The sequence below is a fragment of the Psammomys obesus genome, unplaced genomic scaffold (genome assembly GCF_907164565.1).
Source record: "Psammomys obesus unplaced genomic scaffold, mPsaObe1.curated_primary_1811, whole genome shotgun sequence".
Classification (NCBI taxonomy): Eukaryota; Metazoa; Chordata; class Mammalia; order Rodentia; family Muridae; genus Psammomys; species Psammomys obesus.
Genome location: NW_026591450.1, coordinates 4,747,503 through 4,770,678, shown reverse-complemented (window position 1 = coordinate 4,770,678; position 23,176 = coordinate 4,747,503). Strand labels below are relative to the sequence as shown.

Here is a 23,176-nt window from a genome sequence, read left to right as displayed (position 1 = left end):
CATACCATTAGCTTATTAATTTTCTGGAAACACTTCCACAATCATGCTATTTACTTACTTGCTTGCTTTCTTATTTATTTATTTCCTTCCTTCCTTCCTTCCTTCCTTCCTTCCTTCCTTCCTTCCTTCCTTGTTTTTGGAGGTTTGTGTGTTTGTTTGTTTGTTTGTCTTCTTGAGGCAGTGTCTTTCTACATAGCCTTGGCTGTCTTGTAATATAGACCAGGCTGGCGTCTAACTCACAGAGATCTGTCTGCCTCTGCTGTCTAGTGCTGGGATTAAAGGTGTGTGTCACCATGCTCTTGGATCGTGTCATTTATAAACTGAGATTTGAGTTGTTTCTCTTTAAAGCAGTTGGAGTTGGTTTCTTGCTAATTAGTGTCTTTGTGCTCTCAATAGGTGGTTAAAATCACTCACTGTCCCACACTACTAACTAGAGATGGAGATAGAATTAGAAGTAATGGGAAGTTTGGGGGCCTTCAGAATAAAGCTCCTCCAATGGACAAACTCCGGGGAATGGTCTTCGGAGCTCCAGTACCAAGACAGTGTATAGTCTTGGGGAAACAAATAGGTAAGTGAAATATGGGGTGAGCTTGGTTTAACTTATTTGTCCTTGTTTTAAGACAGGGTCTTAACGAATCTCAGGCTGGCCAGGAACTCACCATGTTATCCAGCATGGCCTTGGATTTATTGGCCCTCCTGCCTCCACCACTCAGGTCGCGATTTTCATCCAGTGTTGGGGATTGAACTAAGGCTCTTGATGCCAGGCAAACACTCTGCCAGCTGGGCCACAGCTCTAGCTCCAAAAGACATCATATATATGTGTGTGTGTGTGTGTGTGTGTGTGTGTGTGTATTTTTTTTTTTTAGATCACAGAAGTATCTCCTGTGGATTCCCTGTTCTTTATCTTTGTGTTTGTTTCGGTGCTGGGGGGTTATATCTGGGGTCTTACATATGTTAAGCAAGCATTTTACCACTGAGCTACATTCCCAGCTGAATGAGTATATACATGCAATTTTCCATTTGACTTTAACATTCCCTTTAAGGGTTATATATTCAGAGTCTAATATGACAAAATTATTAACCAATAACCAATGTGTACAATGTAAAATGATTTTTGTTTTTATAAAGATCTATTCTATAGTTGAAAATGCTCCATTCTTCCTTTGTTGAATATACTGCAAGAGAGCAGTAGTCTAGGCAGGACTGATGTATATACTATGTATGATGTAAAGAATATGACATTCTTTATATTGAAGAATACCCTGCCTTGTTGATTTAGTAGTCTATCAGGCAATCACCTGTTTCGTTTCAGTTTATAGTTGGTTTCTGACCCAGCCACTGTGGCATGTGACCACACTGCCCACTTGGGAGGCTGTCACAGGAAAGCTCACTTGAGACTAGCTTGGATCAAATAACAAAAGTGTATCCGAAAGAAGATCAGAACATTTTTAAAGTGTATGATATGGATCCTTTTGCCACTTCTTTTCTTTCATATCCCAGCTGACTCCTTCAAGTCAGCCAGTATAATTAATTATTTGTCTGCCCTGAAATGCATATATACCCAGCAGGAAGTTCCTGCCTGTCATTTCCTTACAGACTCCTGCTTTTTACTTCATGAGGCTGTAATGTGCTTGATTGTCTACGTTTATTACTCATGGTAATTTCTTGTAGCTTTTTTATATATTTGCCATCTTAACCATTTTCACTACACAATTCAGTATTATTCACTACTTTGACATTGCAGTACAGTCTATCTCCCAAAATGCATTTTGCAGAACTGAAAATTAGTACCTTCCCATCCCTTTTCCCCTGGCAGTCATCATTCTACTTGGAATTCTTTATAAAATTGACTATTTTAGATAACCCATAGAAGGGGAAAGCATATGTTGTCCTTTTCTGGTAACACCCGTTGATATTCCATTATGTATCTGTGTCCCACTTTGCTCTTTTGCCTTGGTTTGGTTTGGTTTGGTTGAGGCCATTTTTATTCTATTGCCCTAGCTGGCTTGACACTTGGCATGTAACCCAGGCTTGCCTAGAATTCATGGTAATTCTCCTGCCTTAATCTTCCAAGTGTTGGAATTTCAGAATGAGGCGCTATCCCAGGCAACATTTTTCTTGTTGTAAAGTATGATCCATACATAGAAAAGTAGACATTTCACAAATGTGGAACTAGTAAGTTTTATTAAAAGAACACCGTACTTACAGTAAGACTTAAATAAGTGTTAGAGGTATAAATGGCAGAGCGCTTGACTGACTGTGCTTAATCTGTACACACATTTAAAATGATAGCACATTATCAGCTCTACAGAAACTAGAGATTTTCTCAAGTCTCTGCTTGACACAACTTTCTTTACTTACCATAGTATAGGTTAGTTGTGTTCCATTTTTGTACTTTATATGTAAATAGAATCTTAAAAGGTACACTTGTATCTGCTTTTTTTCTGTGCAGTGTATGTTGGTAATTGTAATTTATTTTCATTGCATTGTGTAAATAGACCATTATTTATTCAGCTGTTAAACTTGGATACCTTCCAGTTTTGAGATAATACTTTAGCCTTACCAGTTTTAAAAGCAGTAGTTGAAAAAAAATTGTAGGAAGGGGTTAATACATCTGCTTGATATGTTAATGACTTCACACAAAAACTTCTGAAATATAAATAAAAATTACATTAAGAGTTCATCTCATTCCAGTCAAAAAAGGGAATCTCAAAACATTTATTTTTTGTTGATAAGAACATTAACAAAACAGAAATTCTATGCACTTCTGGTCCAGTTGCTATTGAAAACTCCATGGAAGTTTCTTAAAAGGGGGAGGGGGAAGAAGAGGAAACCAAAATAGACTTACCAAAAGGCCCAACACAGCTCCTAGAAATTTATCCAAAAGACTTTCTTAGCATATTAAAAAGAGAGTTGCCTGCCGTTGCAGTATGGTTCACAAGTTATGGAATCATCCTTTCCTGTCAGCTGACAAAGAAATGGATAAAATGTGGTTCACATCCACAGTGGAGAAGAATGAAATCACATCATCTGCAAGAAAATAGATTCAGCTGGAGACAACTGAGTGAATTTAAGTCTTAGAAAGTACATTGTCTACTTTCTTGTGAGCTCTTATATACACAGATACATAAGATCCTATGGGAATAAATACCATGAGAGCAGAAATGAGTTTGTGGAGAACAAAAGGAACTTAGGGTGAGAAAGGGAAGTGTAGCAGGGTATCGGGCAGGATGTTTTCAGTGTTATACTTGCATAAAAACAACTTTTCGTAACCTGGGATAATACAATTACATTGTGAAATCTGCACTCTTCCCATCTTCTCTCTTGTGTTCAAAGTGTGTGAGGAGTTGAGTTGCTATCTGTCCAGGCACAGTTAGCACTTTGTCTTATTACAGATTAAGGAAATAGTGATTTTCTGACAGTACAATATTTTGTTCTCTTTTGCTCCTCCTCTTCTGCTGGCTTTACCTGAGTGGAATAATACTGAATACTTCGTATCAGCCAGGATGTAAAAATGTCCAAGTGCTTTCATATAGAAAACTACAGGTGTCTAGGGGTGTGACTCAGTGGGCCAATTGCCTCATGTGTGTTAGGCCCTGGGTTCTATCCCTAGAACTGCTGATTGAAAGTTCATTCCTCACACAGAAATAAATCAAAGAAAATTAAAATGTAACTATCGTATGTGGTCTTGACTAGTTGTTTGCATTGAATGGTTCATGACTTTAAAAGGTGTTCCCGTGGGGTGCCTGCCAGTGCTGCGAATTCTTTTTTCTAAAACATGGATTTGGTGTGATATTAGCTCTTATTCAGATGTCTGGTTTTTTGCAGATCTTATTCAACAGTACCGCACTGCTTTGTGCAAGCTGAACAGTGTGAACCAGGACTTGAATACTCAGTTACAGTACCTTCATACTCCTGATATGAAGAGGAAAAAGCAAGAACTTGATGAACAGGAAAAAAGTCTGAAAATAATAGAGCAAAAACTTGGTATATGGTTACTTTTTGTTAACTTTTGTTTGACAATAAATATTTATGAGTTTCAACTATTTAAAAAAATGCAAATAATTCAGAACTTGAACTGATTTTTTTATTTTTTTAACCACCAGGTTGTCTGATAAATGCTTAAAACTAATATTTTTTCCTGGAATAGTGTCTTAGTTAAGGTTTCATTGCGGTGATAAACACCCTGACCCAAGGCCAGTTGGGAAGGAGAGGTTTATTTCAGCTTGTAGGTTACAACTGCTCATCCTTCCAAGCCAGGGCAAGAGCTAAAACAGGCCATGGAGAAACGCTGCCTACCGTCTAGCTCTCTGTGCCTAGTTTAACTTTCTGATACACGTAGGACCTCCTGCCTAAGGGCGACACCTCCCACAGTGCCCTGGGCCCTTCCACATCAAGGTGCCCCCACAGACGTGCCTTCAGTCTGAGGGAGACAATTCCCCAGTGGTGGTTTCCTCATCCCAGAGGGCTCTAGTTGATGTTTGTTGACAAAAATTAACCAGCACAGGAGGTAAGAGAGAGTCTGTCTTGCTTTAAGTTCTTTTTCACAAGTTAATATATTTGCTTTGCTTGTTTCTTCTCCATTTTTTACATGTTCTTCACAGGAATGACTCCTACACCAAAGATTGAGTTGACAGAGTGTCCAATTCCTGCTAAAAGGATGAGAAGAGAAACCACTAGACAAAATAGGTGAGCGTATTATTATTAGTTACTTCATCAAAAGTCCTGTGTCGTTGTGCTTTAAAAATTCCTCAGTTTCCTGAGGCAGAGTTAGTATGTTAAAACCAGCAGGTCTGGGGGTAACTTGGTGGCAGTGTGCTTGCCAAACGTGTGTGAAGTCCCTCCCAGTTTTGCTCTCCGGCATCACGAGGCATAATACATGATGCTTCTGCAGTATGAAGTCACAGAATCATCGCTTCCTCTTGCAAGATACAATTTTCTTAGTGATACTTTACTATTAGTTATTTTCTGTTATTAAGAGTCACTAGAATGAAGTTGCTTTTTTGTTTTGGGGCATAAGTTTCAGTACACTGCATTCTACTTAAATGGAATCAGCAATTTCTAAATAGTAATATGCACAATCATTTGTGTATCAGTTATTTCTAAAGTTTTGTGTTTGATTTGGTCAATCAAATACCAGTTAGTAACAATCCAGTACAGTCTTGGCAACCTAACTTGGTAGTAAAAACTACCCTTTTTAAATCAGATTTAGAAGGCACCTCTCTTAGTTAGAGCTACTGTTGCTGTCATAAAACACCGTGACCCAGAGCAAATTGCTGTGGAAAAGGCTATTTCATTCACAGTTCCATATAACAGTTCCTGATTAAAATTAGTCGGACAGGAACTCAAGCAGGGCAGGAACCTGGAAGCAGAAACAGGATGCAGAGGCCATGGAGGGTGCTGCATACTGGTTTGCTCCCCATGGCTTGCTCAGCCTGCTTTCATATAGAACCCAGGACCACCAGCCCAAGGGTGGCCCAACCCATCAGTAACTACCTGGGCACTGTGGAGGCATGTTCTCAGTTAACATTTCCTTCTTTCACATAACTAACTTGTGTCAAGCTGACATAAAACTATCCAGGACACCACCCAACAAAGAAGAGAGTGGAAATGAAATACGATTTCAAAGATTTTGAAAGTATTTGAGTAACATTCTCATACCAACCATAAATGAGTTTCCTGGGGACTTGCGCTGTTTGGGATTGATGTCCCATGTTCTCCCTACCTGCATATTTGGCAAATATTTGAATGTTCACTTATGCTGTTATTGCTCTGTAAGTAAAATTGACAAGGCTCTTGCCCCTGTCATGTTCCTCAATCCTCCGCAGAAGAAGCATTATTTAAAAGCAAATTTTGCTGTATGAAAGGAGAGAAAATGATAAGCTGATATAATAGATGAAACATCATTAGGAAAAAGCATTAAAGGAAAAACTGAGCAGGGAAGGAGGCATCCATATACGATTGATAGTGCTCACAGGAAAAGCATGGAAGCTCTGAGAAAATAGCAAGTTATGCAGTTGAAATGAGAAGACACAGAGCTAATGTAGTTACATAAGGAAGTGTACAATTCTGTAAGGATAAAGCACTGTGACTTTGTTACTCATAAAAAAGTAATGGCTGTGGGAATTAATAGTTGGTGCTTGTTATATGACAAGGTAAAGAGTTGATGGTGAAAGTTAACAATGAAAAGATCACATTGGCACCCCTGAACTCACTGTTCAGACTTAGCATCCCTAAAAGTCGTAAGACACTTGCCATGACTGTTCCTCAGAGGAAGTAATTTGGTTCTAATGATAGTTCCAGTCATCTTGTTTCTGTTGAGGGGTCTGTTGGATGAATTAAGTGTGATGAAAATGGCTTTCTTAGTTTTCCCTAGGATACTACCTAGTTGGTACCATTCTAGAAGCTAAGTTAACGGTACATGCCTGCACTCTTAGTGTTCAGGAGGGTGAAGTGGGAGAATCTGATGATTGAGGCCAGCATGAGCAGTACTGTGTTTGAAGCTAGTCTGGAAACTACTAAATGAGATGTCTCCACCCCCAGAAAGACAATTGGAGGACATAGGTTTATAACAATTTTAGTAATATTGGTAGCATATAGCAGTATAACTATTAGAATGTTAGTAGTAGTTATAATAGTAGTTTCCTACCTTCATCAAAGGCATACATATATAAAAGTGAAGGTTTTAGACTTACAGTGTACTATGGACTGTAAGCCAAGTGTGTATCCAAAATGTCATTTAAACATGTGAGCAATGTAAAATAAATAAATAAATAAATATATATATATATATATATATATATATATATATATATTTTTTTTTTTTTTTTTTTTTTTTTGAGACAGGATCTCATTATGTAGACCAGGCTAGCTTCAAACTCTGAGGTCTGCCCGCCTCTGCCTCCTACATACTTATGGTCTGCTTATGGAAGTCAGGGGTTAGTTTGCAGGGGGTTTAGATGTCTTCTACTATGTGGAAGATATGGGGGTCAAACTCAAGTTGTCGTGTTTGGCCACAAGTGCCTTTACCTGCAAGCCCAAAGTATCCTTAACAGTATTGAAATACCAGATTTCATCCATAAAATGAATAATTTTAATAGAAAAAGGAGAAATAATAAATTTGTGTCTGTATATTTGCATTTTTTTAAATTATTTATGCTAGCTCTTAACAAAAATCCCACATCATGTTTCATCAGTATGTCATTTGCTAGAAGAAACACTATTCTATGAAACGTTACAGAACTGTGACTTAAACCATGGCATTGAGTTTCTGGATTTCAAGGGTATTGGTGTGAAAGAGCATGAGTCTTAGTCTTTGCTTACTAATACAGGGTTTTATTCAGTAGATAGTTCAGCTTCTAATTGGTTTTCTACTCATAACAATTATGTTAAGGGGCTGGGGGGATGGCTTGGTAGTTAAGAGCACTTGTTCTTTCCAAGGACCTGGGTTCAATTCCCAGCGCTCACATGATGGTTCACTATTGTCTGTAATGCCAGGTCCAGTGGATTGGACACGTCTCCTGATCTCTGTGAGGTTCTGTGCATGTGATACACATACTAACTCAGGCATGCGCGCACACACACCAAGTAAAATACACAAGTAGTTTTGTTATAAGTTACCAGTTTCTTAATGTTTACCTATCTGGAGGTACTGTCATCAGTAAATTTGGTATTAGTTTTATCTGTATAACAATACATAAATACCAAGGCACTTACTGTGTTCGTCTCTACATTAATGTGAAGGGGAAGGAGAGTGAGAGATGGGGCAAATTTTTGCATACATGTGAGATATGTATGATTACTAAATAATTAAAGATTGTATTAACTGTTTATGCTAAGGATCAGAGTTAGAGCATAGTTGTATGTGACAGTTAAGCATTCTGAAGTGATCAGGGACTTTAGGAAAGAAAGTCACTGGTAGATGAACGATGGTTTTTGATTTGTTTGTTTTTCTGCTTCAACCAGGATTATAACTAAAGCAAGTGCACAAAAGGAGATGGGGAGTGAACTCACTAACAGTGCCTTGCTTTTTTATCTCTTTCAGGAGGTCAAAAGGTGATATACCAAACTGAGCATTTCTGAAGTCAATGTGATAATCCTGGCAAGAATTTCCTGTTTCTGCAGATGGGCCTGGAAGCAGCTGCTCAATTTTCAGATCTCGCTGGGCAGTACAGATTTACTAGAATTAACCCAGTCATTGTGTCCTTCGGTTGTTAGCTTGCAAATATACACTGTTACCGAGTGGTGGCTAAGCTAGCACTGAAGAAATGCCTGCCCTGAATATGTGTAAGCTTCTTTTTCTCAGCATAATCATGACTGTATCAGAACTATTTCTTAAAAACAACCTTTTTATAGCTTTTTTGTGAACTTATTTAACAAACATGTTTTGTCTTGTGTAAGGAAAAGTTCTAAAACTAGGTATTTAATTGTAAATATGTGTGGAAAGTTGAACTCTGCATTAAAATGGAGAAAGCACGGGTGTCTAGGAATTTAGATGTTCAAATACATGGAAAAATAAATTGATGGTGATTGGATAGCCCTCAGATTGTGTCCTGTATATAAATAAGATACGCAGCAGCAGCAGCAGTTTTTATAAGGATTGTCTGAATTATTAATACTAGATCTATAGCCTCAGCTTTAATTCTATTTACATTATTTTCTAATTTTTTACAACTATTTTTAAGAGGTTAAAGAAAGCATACCTGAATGCAATAAGATTTTGTTAGGAACCTGTTATATAAACATCTAAACTGTGTATTAACTCAAGCTAACATACACTGTGTGTCTCCGTAAGTGCAAGACTTTTGGTCTATGATGTTATTTTGTAAGGAATACTTTGGGTACAGTTTTCTGTTCCAGAAAATGTGTGTGTTTAATCCTTTCTGATTATGCAGCAAGGTTAATAAACAATCATTTTGCCTCCAAAACAAATTGGTGGTTTTCTTTATTGAAAGCTCTGAGCTGGGCACTGGGTAGGGTGGTACACGACTTTAACCCCAGCGCTCAGGGAGGCAGAGGAGAAATTTAAAGCTCTGTGAGAGCTACCTTAGCACTATGACACAACTCCTCCGCGTTGTTGGAACTCAGTATCTGCATTGTTGAAGAAAGAAATAGTAATAGAATTAAGTACCACTGTGAAGAAGCACTCCCGTAATCCCAGGACCTGAGAGCTGAAACCAGAAAATCCAGAGCCAAGGCCAGCCTGAGTTATGTGAGACCCTGCCTGTCTTAGAAAATCTGAAGACAAGTTTTTGAAAATGAGCCTTTGCCCATTTGCATATGGTGAACCCTGAGATTGGTTATTTACTAGAAAAACCTGTTTCTAGCTATGGTGTGGCTCAGCCCTAGCACACACCTTTAGGAGTTTTCTTCTTGAATATTGTGAACAGGATTAAATAAAGTCAACCATAGGTCAAAAGGCAGAGCAAGGAAGCAGTTGACAGGGAATGAACACAGGAAAAAGCCATAGAGAGTAAGAGGAAGTCGGAGGATGGATAGAGAGATGCACAGCAAGTGGAAGGGTTACAGGATATTCGATCCCATCGTGAACTATAAATACCTGTCTGTTGTTCACCCCTAACACACCTTTAATCCTACAGCTGTCTATACGCAGGAATTAACAAAGTTAACCCTAGGTCAAGAAGCAGAGCAAGAAACCAACTAACAGGGATTAGCAGAAAGGAGAGACTTTGAGAGAAGAGTATTTAAGACAGCATGGAGAATAAGAAGGGCACTTTAGCTCTCTAGCTCTTGGGCTTTTAGCTGTTGCCTCTTTCCTCGTGGGCTATTGGCTGAGCTAGTAAGCTTTTAGCTTTGCACTTTTGGCTTTTTCCTTCTGAGACATGAGGCAGTTTTACCAGGACAGTAATAAAGAGACAGGTTGCAGAGAAAAAAAAAAAAACACAGGTGAAGATGGAATGAGCCAGACAATGAGAAGGAGCCAGAAGATTAGAAAAGATTGCTGGATTTAGTTTGAGGCCAAACAGCAATTCAGAGGCTGAGAGAAAAGCCAGATTGAACAAGTCAGCTGGCAGAAAGTTTTGAGCCAGAAAGCTGAGTTGAACCAGTCAGCTTTGAGATCAGGAAGAACAAGAAAGGGGAGCATATTCAGCAGTAAGTCTCAGAGACTGGAAACATTCTGGGCCTCGGTTATATTGTAGAAGCTAGAAGCTTCGGGCCTCGGTTATATTGTAGAAGCTAGAAGCTTCCAGGACTAGGCCTAGGATAGCAGACAGATAGTAATCCGTACAGAAAACAATTGAAGCTGGAATAAAAGTTCTTTTTGCATAGAAGGGAGGAACACTCAGTTTAAGGGTTTTTGGAGATGGCATGAAGGAGCATTTCTTCTTTTGGGACATCGGCCAAGTAGGAAAGTCAGCCAGGTGATTGCTCTGCCTCACTGAGCTGGCAAGCTTTCACCCAAGAATCTGGCTCCTGAATCTTTATTAGTAAAATTGAACATTTGAGATTTTGCTAAAAACAACATTTCATGCTCTGTCGGGAAATCTAGCTGCTAAGGTCGAAGTCTGGGGTTTCCAGATAGCCTCTGTATAAAACTACAAACTCCCTTTCTCAGCAAGACACCCCCTTCTCTGATCTGGGGAGCCTGACTGCCCACATCCTCTACCTGAGGACTGTCACATAGTCCTTAGGAAAAATTGCATGTTCAACTCCCTTTCTTCCCATAGAAACTATTCAGCAAGTACCTGGGGATTCTGGAAATACAAATACCCCACCCTATGCTAAGGAGATCTTAGCTTTCCGTAAATGACCTTCAATTGTCCCTGAAGCTCCTTACACACACACACCGTAGGATAATTAACCACTGTGTTTTCCTTCTTGAGATAGGACCATGCTGCCGCATGTAAATGAGGTACTCTACCACTACATCTACGTCAAGTATCCCTAGCACCTCTAGCCCCAGCAGATCAAACACATTCACCCGCAAAATTCCTCCCACTGCCCAATGGTTGTAAGACCCTGATTTATAAAATAAAGTCTTTCTGTTGTGCTTGTGCCATTCTTCCACCATGATGGCCTGAGACTTTTTCATTTATTCTGAGGAAGGGAGGGCTCCCTCCTCCCTGAAAATTTGCTGCTGAACTCCAAGGCTTGGCTGCCTTGGTTGCCAATGGACCTTTCTGACTGACCTCCTTCCAGTCAGACCAGGAGCCTTGCCTGACACATGGGCCTTGTTCTAAAGTGCACTAGCTGTTCCTGAGAGAAAGGAGACCTTTGATCTTGGGGTTCCTCTGTTCTTCAGAAATCAACCACACTCCTGCTGCATGAAGAAAGACAGTGTTCCAATGCCTGCCATGACCACACAGAAACCATGCCAGCTGAGGACAAACTGAGAAGCCATCAGATTTGGTAAGTCACCTGGAAAGTCCTCAAGGAAAGAGTTGGGATGGGAAATACCATAATAAAAGGAGTCAGACCCTGTATATTACTACTTGATAGCTTGAAAATAGAAGCAGAAAAAGAAAAGATAAATTACTTAACTGAGATTGATATTATGGTGATTATAATTAATATTAGTCTCATAATTCATATTTTAACTTTGATAGCCATAGTGGTTTTTGTGTGCCAAATATGAAAAGTAGATTGATAAGAGACAAACCTTAGAAAGACTTATACATAAAAATAAGAAAAATACTTAATCATCAACAGAGGAATTTAGACAAGAACCTACCACATCACCACATGATGAAACTGAAGAGGGGAGGCCCAGGGCTGTTAGAAAACCATCCTTAATTTATCCAGTTACCATGCAAAAACTACCAGCAAATGATAGGCACTCCCAAGATCACAGAGAAGTTAAATGAAATCCTATAGAAATATTGGATTTAAGGATTTAAGAAAGCAATTATTTCCTATGGTGTGCATTCAACCTATGTGAAGCAGATATTAAATTCAAGGGGAACTCAGAACAGAATTCTCTCCTAAGACTGGAAAGATTTGGCAATAGCAATATTGGAAGCTGATCCTCAGTTACAAGGTCTAACATGGTGAAAAGAGGAAGCTAAGGCCATAGAACATAAGGCTAGAGGTAGTAATATTTCCCAGAAGCAGTTGCTAAATGAAGGTCAATATGCTGAGTTACAAAGGCAGCTTAAATCTGATGATTACATCTTGGTGCTATGCTGTTTAGCTTCAAACACTTGGAACAAGGTTGAAGAATCAAGAAAGAGGTCTGAGGTATTCACTAAAATTATACAAGGCCCAAAAGAAACCTTCACTGATATTTTGCAAAGATTGACTTCACTTGTAAATAGAATAGTATCAGTTCAGAAGCCAGATAAATCATAATTGTATCTTTGGCTTTTGAAAATGCTAAATCAGAACGCAAAAGGGTGATCAGGCCTTTAAAAGCAAGATTAGCACCAATAGATGAATGGATTAGAAATACGGCTGTTATAGGCTCTCATGCGTGTGATGCTGCTCTGATAGAAGTATTTCTAAATGTTTTTAAGAAAAATCAAAATGTCAGTTGTTTTAATTGTGACAAACCTGGTCATTTAAAATTGGCAAGGTGTTCCTAGAAATAGTGTTTTTGTTTGTTTGTTTTTAAAGATAACCCAAAAAGAAGGGCCAACCTTCTGGAGAGAAGATATCTTATCATGGATATTTTTGGCACACAGAAAGCGTAAAAAATTAAAGACCTGTGTAAAAAAAGTTTTCTGAATTGATTCTGAAAGAAAAAAAGAGACTTTGTCAATTAGCAGGAATAGACCCAGGAGAAATTGTGGTACCCTTTACTAATGCTGAAATTGTCTCATTATGGACAGGAAATGAAGAGCTTGCAGTAATTTTTTGGGAGAGATTAGCAACAAATATCACAAAAGCAAGAGACTTCAATTTATAAAAAGAATTAATTGGATTCTCCCTCATAGAGTAAAAGGGACACCAATTTTTGGGTCCCCTACATTTTATACTGATGCAAATAAATCAGGAAAGGTAGGTTATAAGTCATAAAAAATAAAGTGGCTCAGAGCCTTTGTGATTTAGTTCAAAAATCAGACCTGTCTTTCATTCTTTAGGTACTAAGTGATTTTCATAAATTTCTTAATATAGTTACTGACTGGCAGTTTGCAAAAAGAGTTGTTTTACATATTGAAACTGCTAAACTTATTCTGGGTGTCAGAATTAATGTTGCTATTTATTCAACTACACGTAATCAGAAATAGATATCATCCATTGTATATAACACATACCAGATCTTATACAGGTCTACTAGGCTCTCTAGCACAAAACAACAATGAAATTGATCAGCTACTAATAGGAAATGTGTTAGAAGCTTTAGAATCTCGTAAGAAACACCATGTTGACAGCATAGGTTAGAAGAAAAATTTTCTATCACTTGGCAACAAGCCAAGAAAATTATAAAGAAATTTCCTACTTGTTCTTTGTGCAAACAAACTCAATTACTTGCAAGAAGTAACCCAAAAGTACCCAAAGGAATTAAATTTGGCAAATGGATGTTTTTTTTGTTTCTCAGAGTTTGGAAAATCAAAGTATGTGCACCACACTATAGACATTCAGAATTTCACTGGGCAACTAACTGCTTTACGTTCTGAAAAGACGGATGCTAAATCAGACATTTATTAAAAGTTATGACTATTATGGAATGCCTGTACAAATTAAGACTGACAATGCTCCAGCATATGCCTCTACTAACATGCAACGCATTCTTGCATATTACAACATGAAGAATATTACACGTATACCACACAATCCCACGGGACAAGCAGCTATAGAAAGAGTTAATTGTGCTTTAAAGGAGATGCCTAACAAATAGAGAGGGGTGAGAACGCCCTCCCCAGGGACAGACTACACAGCGCTTTATTAACTTTAAAAAAATTCAATGCTAATGAGAAAGGAACAACAGCTTTGGAAAGACACTGCATAGTAGGAAAAAACTGCCGAATTAAATCAGCCTGTGTATCTTAAAGATGTGTTGACCTCAGAATGGAAACTGGGATATGTGTCAAGTTGGGAAAGAGGTTTTGTTTTTGTTTCCACTGGAGAAGATCTCTTGAATAAGGAGAGGTGATAATTCATCAGTACAAACTTATTTAAAAGATTAACAGATGGCTTTCATTTGATCAGGTATGAAAAAATAAAAACCAATGTTTTCAAATGATAATTTACCCAAAGACATACTTGCCTTACTGGCATGAAATGAAAACTAGGTTTTCTTAAACCACGTGTCTTAATTCCATCGTAAGAGGTTAGACCGTAGATGGCCACATGGTTCATGCCCTTTTGGACATCAGCTTTTGAGTTTTCTTCTTAAATAAATAAGATATTTTTGTTGTTTGGTATTTGAAACACAGTTAAGAGATTTAAAGTGTTTTAAGTAAATTCAAAGGATTACTACAGTTCAAAACTGTTTTCTAAATAAGACTTAGAGTGACTTGAAGCTAAGATAAAATGTTTGGACAGGGCAGTGGTAGCCCATGCCTTTAATCCCAGTAGAGACAGACAGATTTCTATAAATTAGTTACAGTGAAGAAGGTGGTGGTGGCACAGGCCTTTAACCCCACCACTGAGGGACAAAAGTCAGCTACAGCTCCTAACTGGTATGTTTGAACACTAGAGAAATCACGTACCATATTTACGGATGATTATAAAAACCCTCTACAGGGTTACTAGAAAGGCAGCTAATTTCCAATGGGGACAGGAACCAAGAGCAGCTTTTGTGACTGCCGGCAAGCTCATCTCTGTGCAGGCAACCCTGACCAATATTGAACCAGATGATATCCTAATTATGGCACCCCAAAAAGAGGTGCCTATGTAACTGTGGGGACAAACAATGGTCATAACATTTGGCTAACACATGGTTTTCAGATGGTTCATCAGCCACTGATGGAACCAAAACTAATAGAAAGCAGCAGCCTCTAGCTAGAGGGGGGAGGGGTGTGGGAAGGGGGAGGGCAGACGGAATGGACAGTACCGAAGAAGGAACCACAAAACCAGAGCAGGACTTTTGGGGATAAGACAACAACTAGGAAAGCAAAAGGAAAATCTCTGTCCTTTCCCAATTAATTGGGCATAAGGTTATCAAATGGCAAACCACTAGCTGGCGGATAATTGGCAAAGACATCTGGTCACAGGAAGAAGGGATGGAAATGTTAAAACCTGGCAAAACTCAGCAAAGACTAAAATTTTATGTAGCTCCTACAGGCAAGACAGACAAAACATCTGAAAATAATGAAATAGTGGACAAATTGACATGATGGTTAACTAAGACTAGAATATTAAAATTTTGTCAGGGAACAAATTGAGAATAAATCAGCAAGAATGATAGATTACACATTCAAAAAAACTTTAGCTCTAACACTAAAAATTAAGGAGAAATGGAGAACTAAATTAAAACAGGACAACCCTGTGAGAATAACTATTATAAGGAATTCATAGCCAGATGGGGTTCACACCTTTAATCCTAACACTTGGGAGGCAGAGGCAGATACATAAGGATTATAGGGATTTAAATTTAAAAGCTTCTTGCAAAAGGCATGCTGAAACTCAAAGTGGATGTCTTTTGTAATCTAAAAATAAATACACTTAAAGAGAAAGGGGGATATAGGTATATTCATCCACATATACCAAGGTAGATTTAGTTTCAAATTTTCAAAAGATTAAAAAAAAAAAAAAGATTTTATTTATTTATTTTGAATGCTCTATGTGCTTGTACACCTGCATGCCAGAAGAGGGCAGTAGAGAGTAGAGATGGTTATAAGCCATCAGTGGTTGCTGGGATTTAAACTCAGGACCTCTGGAAGAGCAGACAGAGCTTTTAACCACTGAACCATCCCTCCACCCCTTCAACAGATTTTTTTTTAACTTCAATTAAAATATAATACTTTTTATGTTGCCAAAAAAAACAAAAACAAAACCATTTTGCCCTAGGAAAGATATATAAAAAAGGAATCCCCTCAGTGTTAGGATCAGGGCAGGGTTTTGCTTTTATGTTTCCAGGAGAATAAAAGCATCCAAATAAGGAGTCCAGAGACCACTGGACAAATGAAACATCTGAAGAAAAAGGATGGATCATCAAGAGAATATGTCCCAAGAAAAAGAGTAAATTGGCTGAGTGGTAGTGCCCACTTGCATCTTGTCTCTGCCGCCCTCTAAAGATGTAAGTGGCAAATAGGTCTTTATGTGGTCCCAATTCAAGTAAAAATTAAAGCTTTGGGGTTGGAGCATGGCTCTCTCCTTGTCTAAATTCACACATGCTTGTTAAAAGAAAACCCCAAATCTCTGTCTCATGTCAGAAGTGCTACCTGGTATGGGACAGAGGACAATAAAAATAAGGGATTGATCTCATAATCTTTTGGTTTTCATTTGGCTCTCTAAAACTTTTCTTAAGGTAGAAATATCTCAAAATTTATAGAATTATATATATATTGTTGTTATGACTACGTAGTCAGATGGAGTATTAACAAATTCTAAAAATAAGCTTCATCTAGCCTCCTGATGTTTTCAAGTTTGAGTCTAAAGCAGGTAACTAGGAACAAAGTTTGTGTACCTCAGATGTTCTTATTTATTGAGACACGGTTTCTCTGTATAGCCTTGACTGTTCTGGACTCACTTTGTAGACCAGGCTGACCTCGAACTCACAGAGATCTGCCTCCCCCTGCCACCCAAATTCTGGGATTACAAGCGTGAGCCACCACACCGGGCCCATCGGATGTTCTTAATAGATTATGGTCCTTAAACCTTTCAGGCATCTACTGAGTAGGGCATTTTAAATGTTTACATTTTCTACCATTCCTAACAGTAACCTTTGAGGTCTCCAAGAAGATGAAAGGACCCTACAATAATGTGTTCACCTGGATTGTGGTTTTGATACCACTGGGCAAAACTGCCCTGTGCCTCTTCTGCTGCAAACAGTGGACACCTTTGGGTTTGACTGCTGTGTTCACTTAGACAGGATTGCCACTAGGCTGACAAAGATCAGCTTTGGACTACAAACTGCTCAGGACAGTCAAACTGCTGAGTTCCTAAGAGACAGACAAGAACATTTTACAGAGCACTGAACTAAAGAACTACATAATGCTGACTGCCAAGTACAATCAAGCTGGACATTGCAGAAAGCTTGGCAGAGAGAGTTTTATTATTGTAAATGGTTTTACTGCGTTAGAGTTAAACCTTTCCCTTTTACTTAGACAAAAAGGGGGAAATGTTGCAGGATATTTGGTCATCTGGGGGTTTTCTCTGCTTCTCTGAGCTGGCAGGCTGGCTAGCCCAGCATCTGGCTCCCAAGTTTTTATTGGTAAAACCGGACGTTTGAGATTTTGTTAGAAACAACAGGTAAGCGCATGTCATCTACCGGGTTGGCATTTTACAAGGAAAATCCCTCCCCACCTCCAGACTTTATTCCCAGAGCCGACCAGGGTGGGCGGCTTGTTGCTGTAAGGGCCAGATCTGAATGCATTAGGGGGTGGAAAACAGCTATATAGAAGGAGAAGGGGGTAATGGGGCTCCCTTGCCCTCAGCTCTCACTCCTAGCACAGCGGTCAGGGTTAGTGGGACTGCTAAAAACATTCGCCCCTTGGTGGCGTCAGTCCAGAAGAATGGCTCTCGCCTTATGACATCTGCTTAGCGGAAAAGACAAGCAAGGTCCTGGGAGGTTGCCCTCGGCAGCAACAGCGGACAGGACTATAGCTGATAAAGGTCCAAAGAGAGACGTGGAGGTTTAGATTGACTCAACTCGTTTGTGTCTGTTAAACGGGCAGATGAAAGAGCATTCTTCCGCCATCCCCCGTACCTGAATAAAAGCCGTATAAATAAAACGGGTTTGTTCTGTTCAGCTTGATTTCAAGTTAACATGCTCAGGTCAGAGCTCCACGCAAATTCCAGGAATCGGTTCCCCAGTTTCCATTGTGTCCTGTTGAGCTCTCAGGACTCCGAATGGCACGGTCCACTCTACAACCCTCACGTACCCCACAGACCATGGAATTAACTGAGGAGCAGTCTTTTAGGTCTCATGTCTCCCTCCTCTGTTTTCCTCATCCCATCAGTAAGTACTAGGAAAGAGTGAGAAATAATCCCCTTCAACCATCCTGTCTGTGTTGGAGCGCCAAGGAAGAAGGTTCGGTGCTCACTGCGCTGGTCTGGTCGGTGGGAAGACAGCGGTTCTAACGCCCTGGGTCCGCAGGAATGCCGACTTCTGTAATCACAGCTTTGGAGGTGTGGCCTCTTAGGGAGTGGTGCTATTAGGAGGTACGGCCTGGATGGAGTGGGTGTGGCCTGGACGGAGTAGGCGTGGCCTTGCTGGAGGAAGTGTGACTGTAGCTGCGGGATTTGAAGTCTCCCATGCTCAGGGCAAGCCCAGTGTGGCACAGTCCCCTTCTGCCTTCCAGTCGAGATGCAGAACTCTCGGCCCTGTCTCCAGCACCGTGTCTGCCTGCATGTTTCCTACCTTGATGATAACGAACTATACCCCTGAGCCTGTGTGCCAGCCTGCTGCCCACTTTTCCCTCAAGGTAGCCAGGCCGGCTGGGCGCCGGGCTGGGCTGGACCGAGGGAAGCTTCACTGGGGCGGATGGGTGCAGTGCAGAATCTTGGTTGATGATGAGTGTTGCAAGCAATGAACATACCTGGGAACGGTCTCGGAGAACTGGTTTGGTTTATTGGGGTGGAGATTGGGGGTGGGGGTATTTATGCCTCTGGAAGGTGGCCAGGGTCTCTGGGACAAGGTTAGTGTGGCCGTGTGTCATTGGCCAGGGCAGGGGTGTTGGAAAGTGCGTCATCTGAATACTCAGGGTCTGTAGGGTCCAGAGAGAAACACCTTTACGGTCAAGCAAGGAGTGAGGCCTAATAACGGTCAGGGAAATAAATTCTTGATGGTGGGAGAGCGGACTTTGTGGAGCCAGGTTGGGAGGGTGGAGGTAACCAATTTCTGCCGTCCTCGTGTTGAAGCTTCCTCGACCCCTTCCTCTGTAACCATGGGTCCCAGTTAAATGTTTTCCTGTATAAGAGTTGCCGTAATCATGGTGTCTCGTGGCAGCGATAGAAACACTAAGAGACAGAGCACCTAGCAGTAGCCCCCACATCAGGTGGCTCCTAAATGCCTGGAACTGGGTTTCTGATGCCCTCTGGCCTCCATGCGTGTCTGCACACAGTATATATAAATCGAGATACTGCCTCACACGTGTACACAAAAATAACAATTTTTAAAAGAATACTCTTCTAAAACAAAGACTCCTAGCCCTAGTGGTTATTTCTAGGTCTAATTTCAGGACCCTTCCTCAATGAATCAGGTGGAAAGGTGATCAAGAATGACTTCCAACATCAACCTTGGGGCTCTACGCTCAAACACATTCATCCCACGTGTGTACCTACACACACAGGCAGACACACAGCACATATGCATACATACACGAGAAGGGAAAAGAAGAAAGCAATCAGTGTTGAAGGGCAGGATAGATATGACTTTAGGGGGTAATGACCACAGGAAACTCAGGGTGCTCATGTTCTGTCTCATGGTCATGGTCAGTGATGTTTAAAGGGCGCAGTTCTCTTTCTGAAGGAATGTTAAGCTGAGTGTGTGTGTGTGTGTGTGTGTGTGTGTGTGTGAGTGTGTTGGTGGGGGTAAAATTCGTGCCCTAGCACAAGCTAGGCAGGGCTGGCCTCTGCTCTAGGTTCAGGTGGATTTACAAATTTTTTTTTTTTAACTCTGAATATTACACTTAAGAGAACCTCAGTCTGGGCCAGAGAGATGGCTCAGAGGTTAAGAGCACTGGCTGTTCTTCCAAAGGTCCTGAGCTCAATTCCCAGCAACCACATGGTGGCTCACAACCATCTATAGTGAGATCTGGTGCCCTCTTGTGGCCTGCAGGCCTACATGCAGGCAGAACAGTGTATACATAATAAATAAATAAATAAATCTTTAAAAAAAGAGTGTGTGAGAGAGAAAGAACCCCAATCTGAGACACTGCAGATGCGACTCAGTTCGAGGAGGCTTGTTTAGCTGTGCAGAGCTGTGGACAAGCGTGAGGGAAGGACAGACAATTCAGCTGTGTGGTACACTCCTATCATCCCAGTGACACTTGGGAGACAGAAGAATAATAAACCAGAGCCCGATCCAAGCTACATCGTCAGATCCAAGCTACACAGTCAGATCCAAGCTACATAGTCATATCCAAGCTACCTTGCACTAATACCTGGGTGGGAACTGGGAGAGAGAACATTCAGATCTCCTTTTAAAAGAACTTTTTATTTGTGTATGTGTGTGTGTGTTTACATGAGTTTATGTGAGGCAAGTATGTAGGAGCCTTCAGAGGCTAGAAGAGAGTACTTGCCCTCCTGGAACTGGAGGCAGTTGTGAGCCACCACGTGGGTGCTGAGAACCAAACCTGGCCCTCTGCAAGAGCAGTAAACACTCTTAACCTCGGAGCCACGGCTCCCGCCCTGTTTTATCTGTTTAAATCAACAACAGCAGGCCGAACAGTTCTCTCAGGATTGAGCCAGCTGAACTGTGTTCTCAACCCCCAGTTCCAATGCTCCTTGTATTTTTCCTAGGAACCCTGGCATCACTGTGCCCCCAAACAGCCCTTTTGAGAGCATGACCTCAGAAGAGTTGAGAAATGAAACACTCTGTTTTTATATTTGGAAGAGCTGGGGGGACTCAAGAGTGTAATAATAAACCAGAGTGCTTTCTTCTTTGATGCTCTGTGGAGCCTGAATATGAAAATGATGTTCTTACCTCCTGTTTTCCATCAGTCAACACCAATTAGAGACTTTGCTGTGCCCGGAGCACTTGGTTTTGTTGTGTCCTGAGATGCCAGTGACGCCTTACCAGCCCCCTCACTGACCAGGAGCTCTGCCTCCATGTGCACTTCCTGAGGAGCTTAACGAGTGGCAGAAGGAAGCGTCTCAGAGGATTTATTCATGATCTGATTCAATCTGAGAAAAACGGCCAAAGAAAACTCATGCAAATATCCAGCTCCATGAAGAACCTAGTAGACAAGCCAGTCTCAAGTTGGTTTCTTGTACATGTTTGTTCAAGACAAGGACTTACTTTGAAGCCCAGGCTGGCCTTGAACCCACCATCCAGCCTCAGGAGTGCTGCAGTGACAGGCGGCTGCCACCACACCTGACTATCCGACTCCTTGTTTTTTTTGTTGTTGTTGTTTGTTTTTGTTAATAATATAAATAACGAAAAGTTCTCAAAATGGACCAGGCAGTAAGAACACAGGAGAACTCTGAGGACAAAGCAATGATCTCCTGACCATTGTGTAATTCTTTCCTGATTTCTCGTTTGACTGTTTGCACTGACATGTAAGGATGTTTTAACCTGTAAAAGGACAAGCGTTAGGCAAACACCATGTGACTTTCAGTTCATTTCCATTCTCTTAGAATGACCATATAATTTATTCTCAAAACCCAGGCACTTTTAAAGATCAAAAGAGCCACTAAGAATAATTAACAGTGTTAACTGATAGGCAACAGGAGCAACCTGGGACCCACACAGGCAGATCAGGTCAAGGGAGAAAAACACAGCCTCTCCAGTGACCCCAGCTCCCACCCTTCAACCCACTTCTCAGTGGTAGGGAGCAAATCCAGAGCAGTACTGATGAGGGTAAGTGCGTGCCACCGAGCCACACCCCTTTATGGAGACATTTACACTCACACACATCTCCCTCAGTTTCATGAGACACCCAATCCCACCTAGCTGGCTTGCACCGTCCTCTTCCCGGCTACTTAAGGGCCTTGCCTTTCAATTTGCTAATCTTGTTTATTAAAAATGTGGGAGTTTGCATGGTGGCACGTGGCCAGAAGCCTAGCACTCAGGTGGTGAAGGCTGGAAGATTGAAAGCTCAAGGTCCTCACAGGAGCCGGAGTGATGTCTCACTGGTTAAGAGTGTTTTCAGTCCTCCCAGAGGGCTCAGCGCCGTCACCTAGCAACTTCCAATTGACAGTAACTCCAGTATCAGGGCATCTCTGTCTGTCTGTTTGTCTGTCTGTCTCTCTGTCACACACACACACACACACACTGTATCAGTGGGAGAGTTTGCCTAGCATGAGCAAGGCCCTGAGTTCAACCCACAGCATCACAAAAAGAAAATACCCATATACTTTTTTTTTTTTTTTAACTGTGTAAGGTCCTCATTCAGTGTTTCTTCTTCTGCATTCATTCTGGACCTTACGGCTGATTTAAAACGAAACCAAACAGAAGAGCGCATGGCTCAACTTTGCCCCACTCCGGTCGTTCTGGATTAATAGTCCACTTTTCTCAGTGCCTTGGTCTCCGTTTCTCCAACAGAACCCGCGTCTTGTTTGGTTTTCGCTGTTCTATCTTCTGGTTAGGGGACCGAGTCAGTGAAGGGAAGAGGGAATGGGAGCCAGAACCGCTTTTTCTAGCATCATGTTGGCTAGTGCAAGGTCCAATACACAAAACGTCCTTCATATTCTGTCTAAGCAAATCCTTTCCAGTGGAACGCTAAGAAACCCAGGCCTCCTGCATGCTAGGCAGGGACTCTAGCACTGAGCTGCACCCCAGCCCTGAGCTCACCTTTCCCAGGCACAAAACTCTGCTGCCTTTTCCTGCCGTTCCCTCACTCTCATGGAGGTGTTATTCACGGATTCTCTACTTGTGAACTCCACGACTCAGTAAAGTGTATGGATAGTCTAAGAACGACACTGCTCACACCCTAGGTTCTCTGCAGTGATGTACCTGTGTGTGTGTGGGGGGGGGAGTGTCACTGCTTCAAGTGATCCCAGCTGGGTTCCAACAAGTGTTGCCCTTTGCAGAGTGAATGCATGCTCTCCACGGCAAATTTAGGGTCACTTTTGTACACTTTTCTGCATTTTGTGCATAAAAAATTGGACTTTGGAAACAAAATGAAGCACGTAAAATTATCTTTTATAATGTTTGATTTTTTTTTTTTCTTTCTTTCTCAGCGGTGTATTTTGCTTTCGGTGTCGTTTAAAATGCTGACTGCTGTCTAATGTTCTCAGGCACAAGAAGACTATGCTGTCTATTGTGGATGAAATTTTGTGCATCGGTTGCACTCCGTACAGCCGCGAAGTGAAATCTTGTCGCCTGTGAGCTCATCATTAACGAACCAACAGCATACATCGATCGCCTCAGTTATTTTCTCGTTGCTGTGATGAAGTACACTGTCAAAAGCAGCTCGATGGAGAAGGGGTTTGTTTTGGCTCACAG

General features: G+C 40.9%; 1 protein-coding gene across 1 annotated transcript in view; it reads left to right on the top strand.

Moving 5' to 3' along the window:
- Positions 1–8,931, top strand: part of Smchd1 (structural maintenance of chromosomes flexible hinge domain containing 1) — a 112,957-nt gene extending 104,026 nt beyond the window's left edge. The window contains exons 45-48 of the mRNA XM_055610118.1: positions 397–568; positions 3,829–3,987; positions 4,605–4,689; positions 8,045–8,931. Coding sequence (XP_055466093.1) covers positions 397–568; positions 3,829–3,987; positions 4,605–4,689; positions 8,045–8,072 — 444 coding nt within the window. The 3' untranslated portion in view covers positions 8,073–8,931. The remainder of the gene's footprint in view (positions 1–396; positions 569–3,828; positions 3,988–4,604; positions 4,690–8,044) is intronic.
- The last annotated feature ends 14,245 nt before the right edge of the window (positions 8,932–23,176 follow it).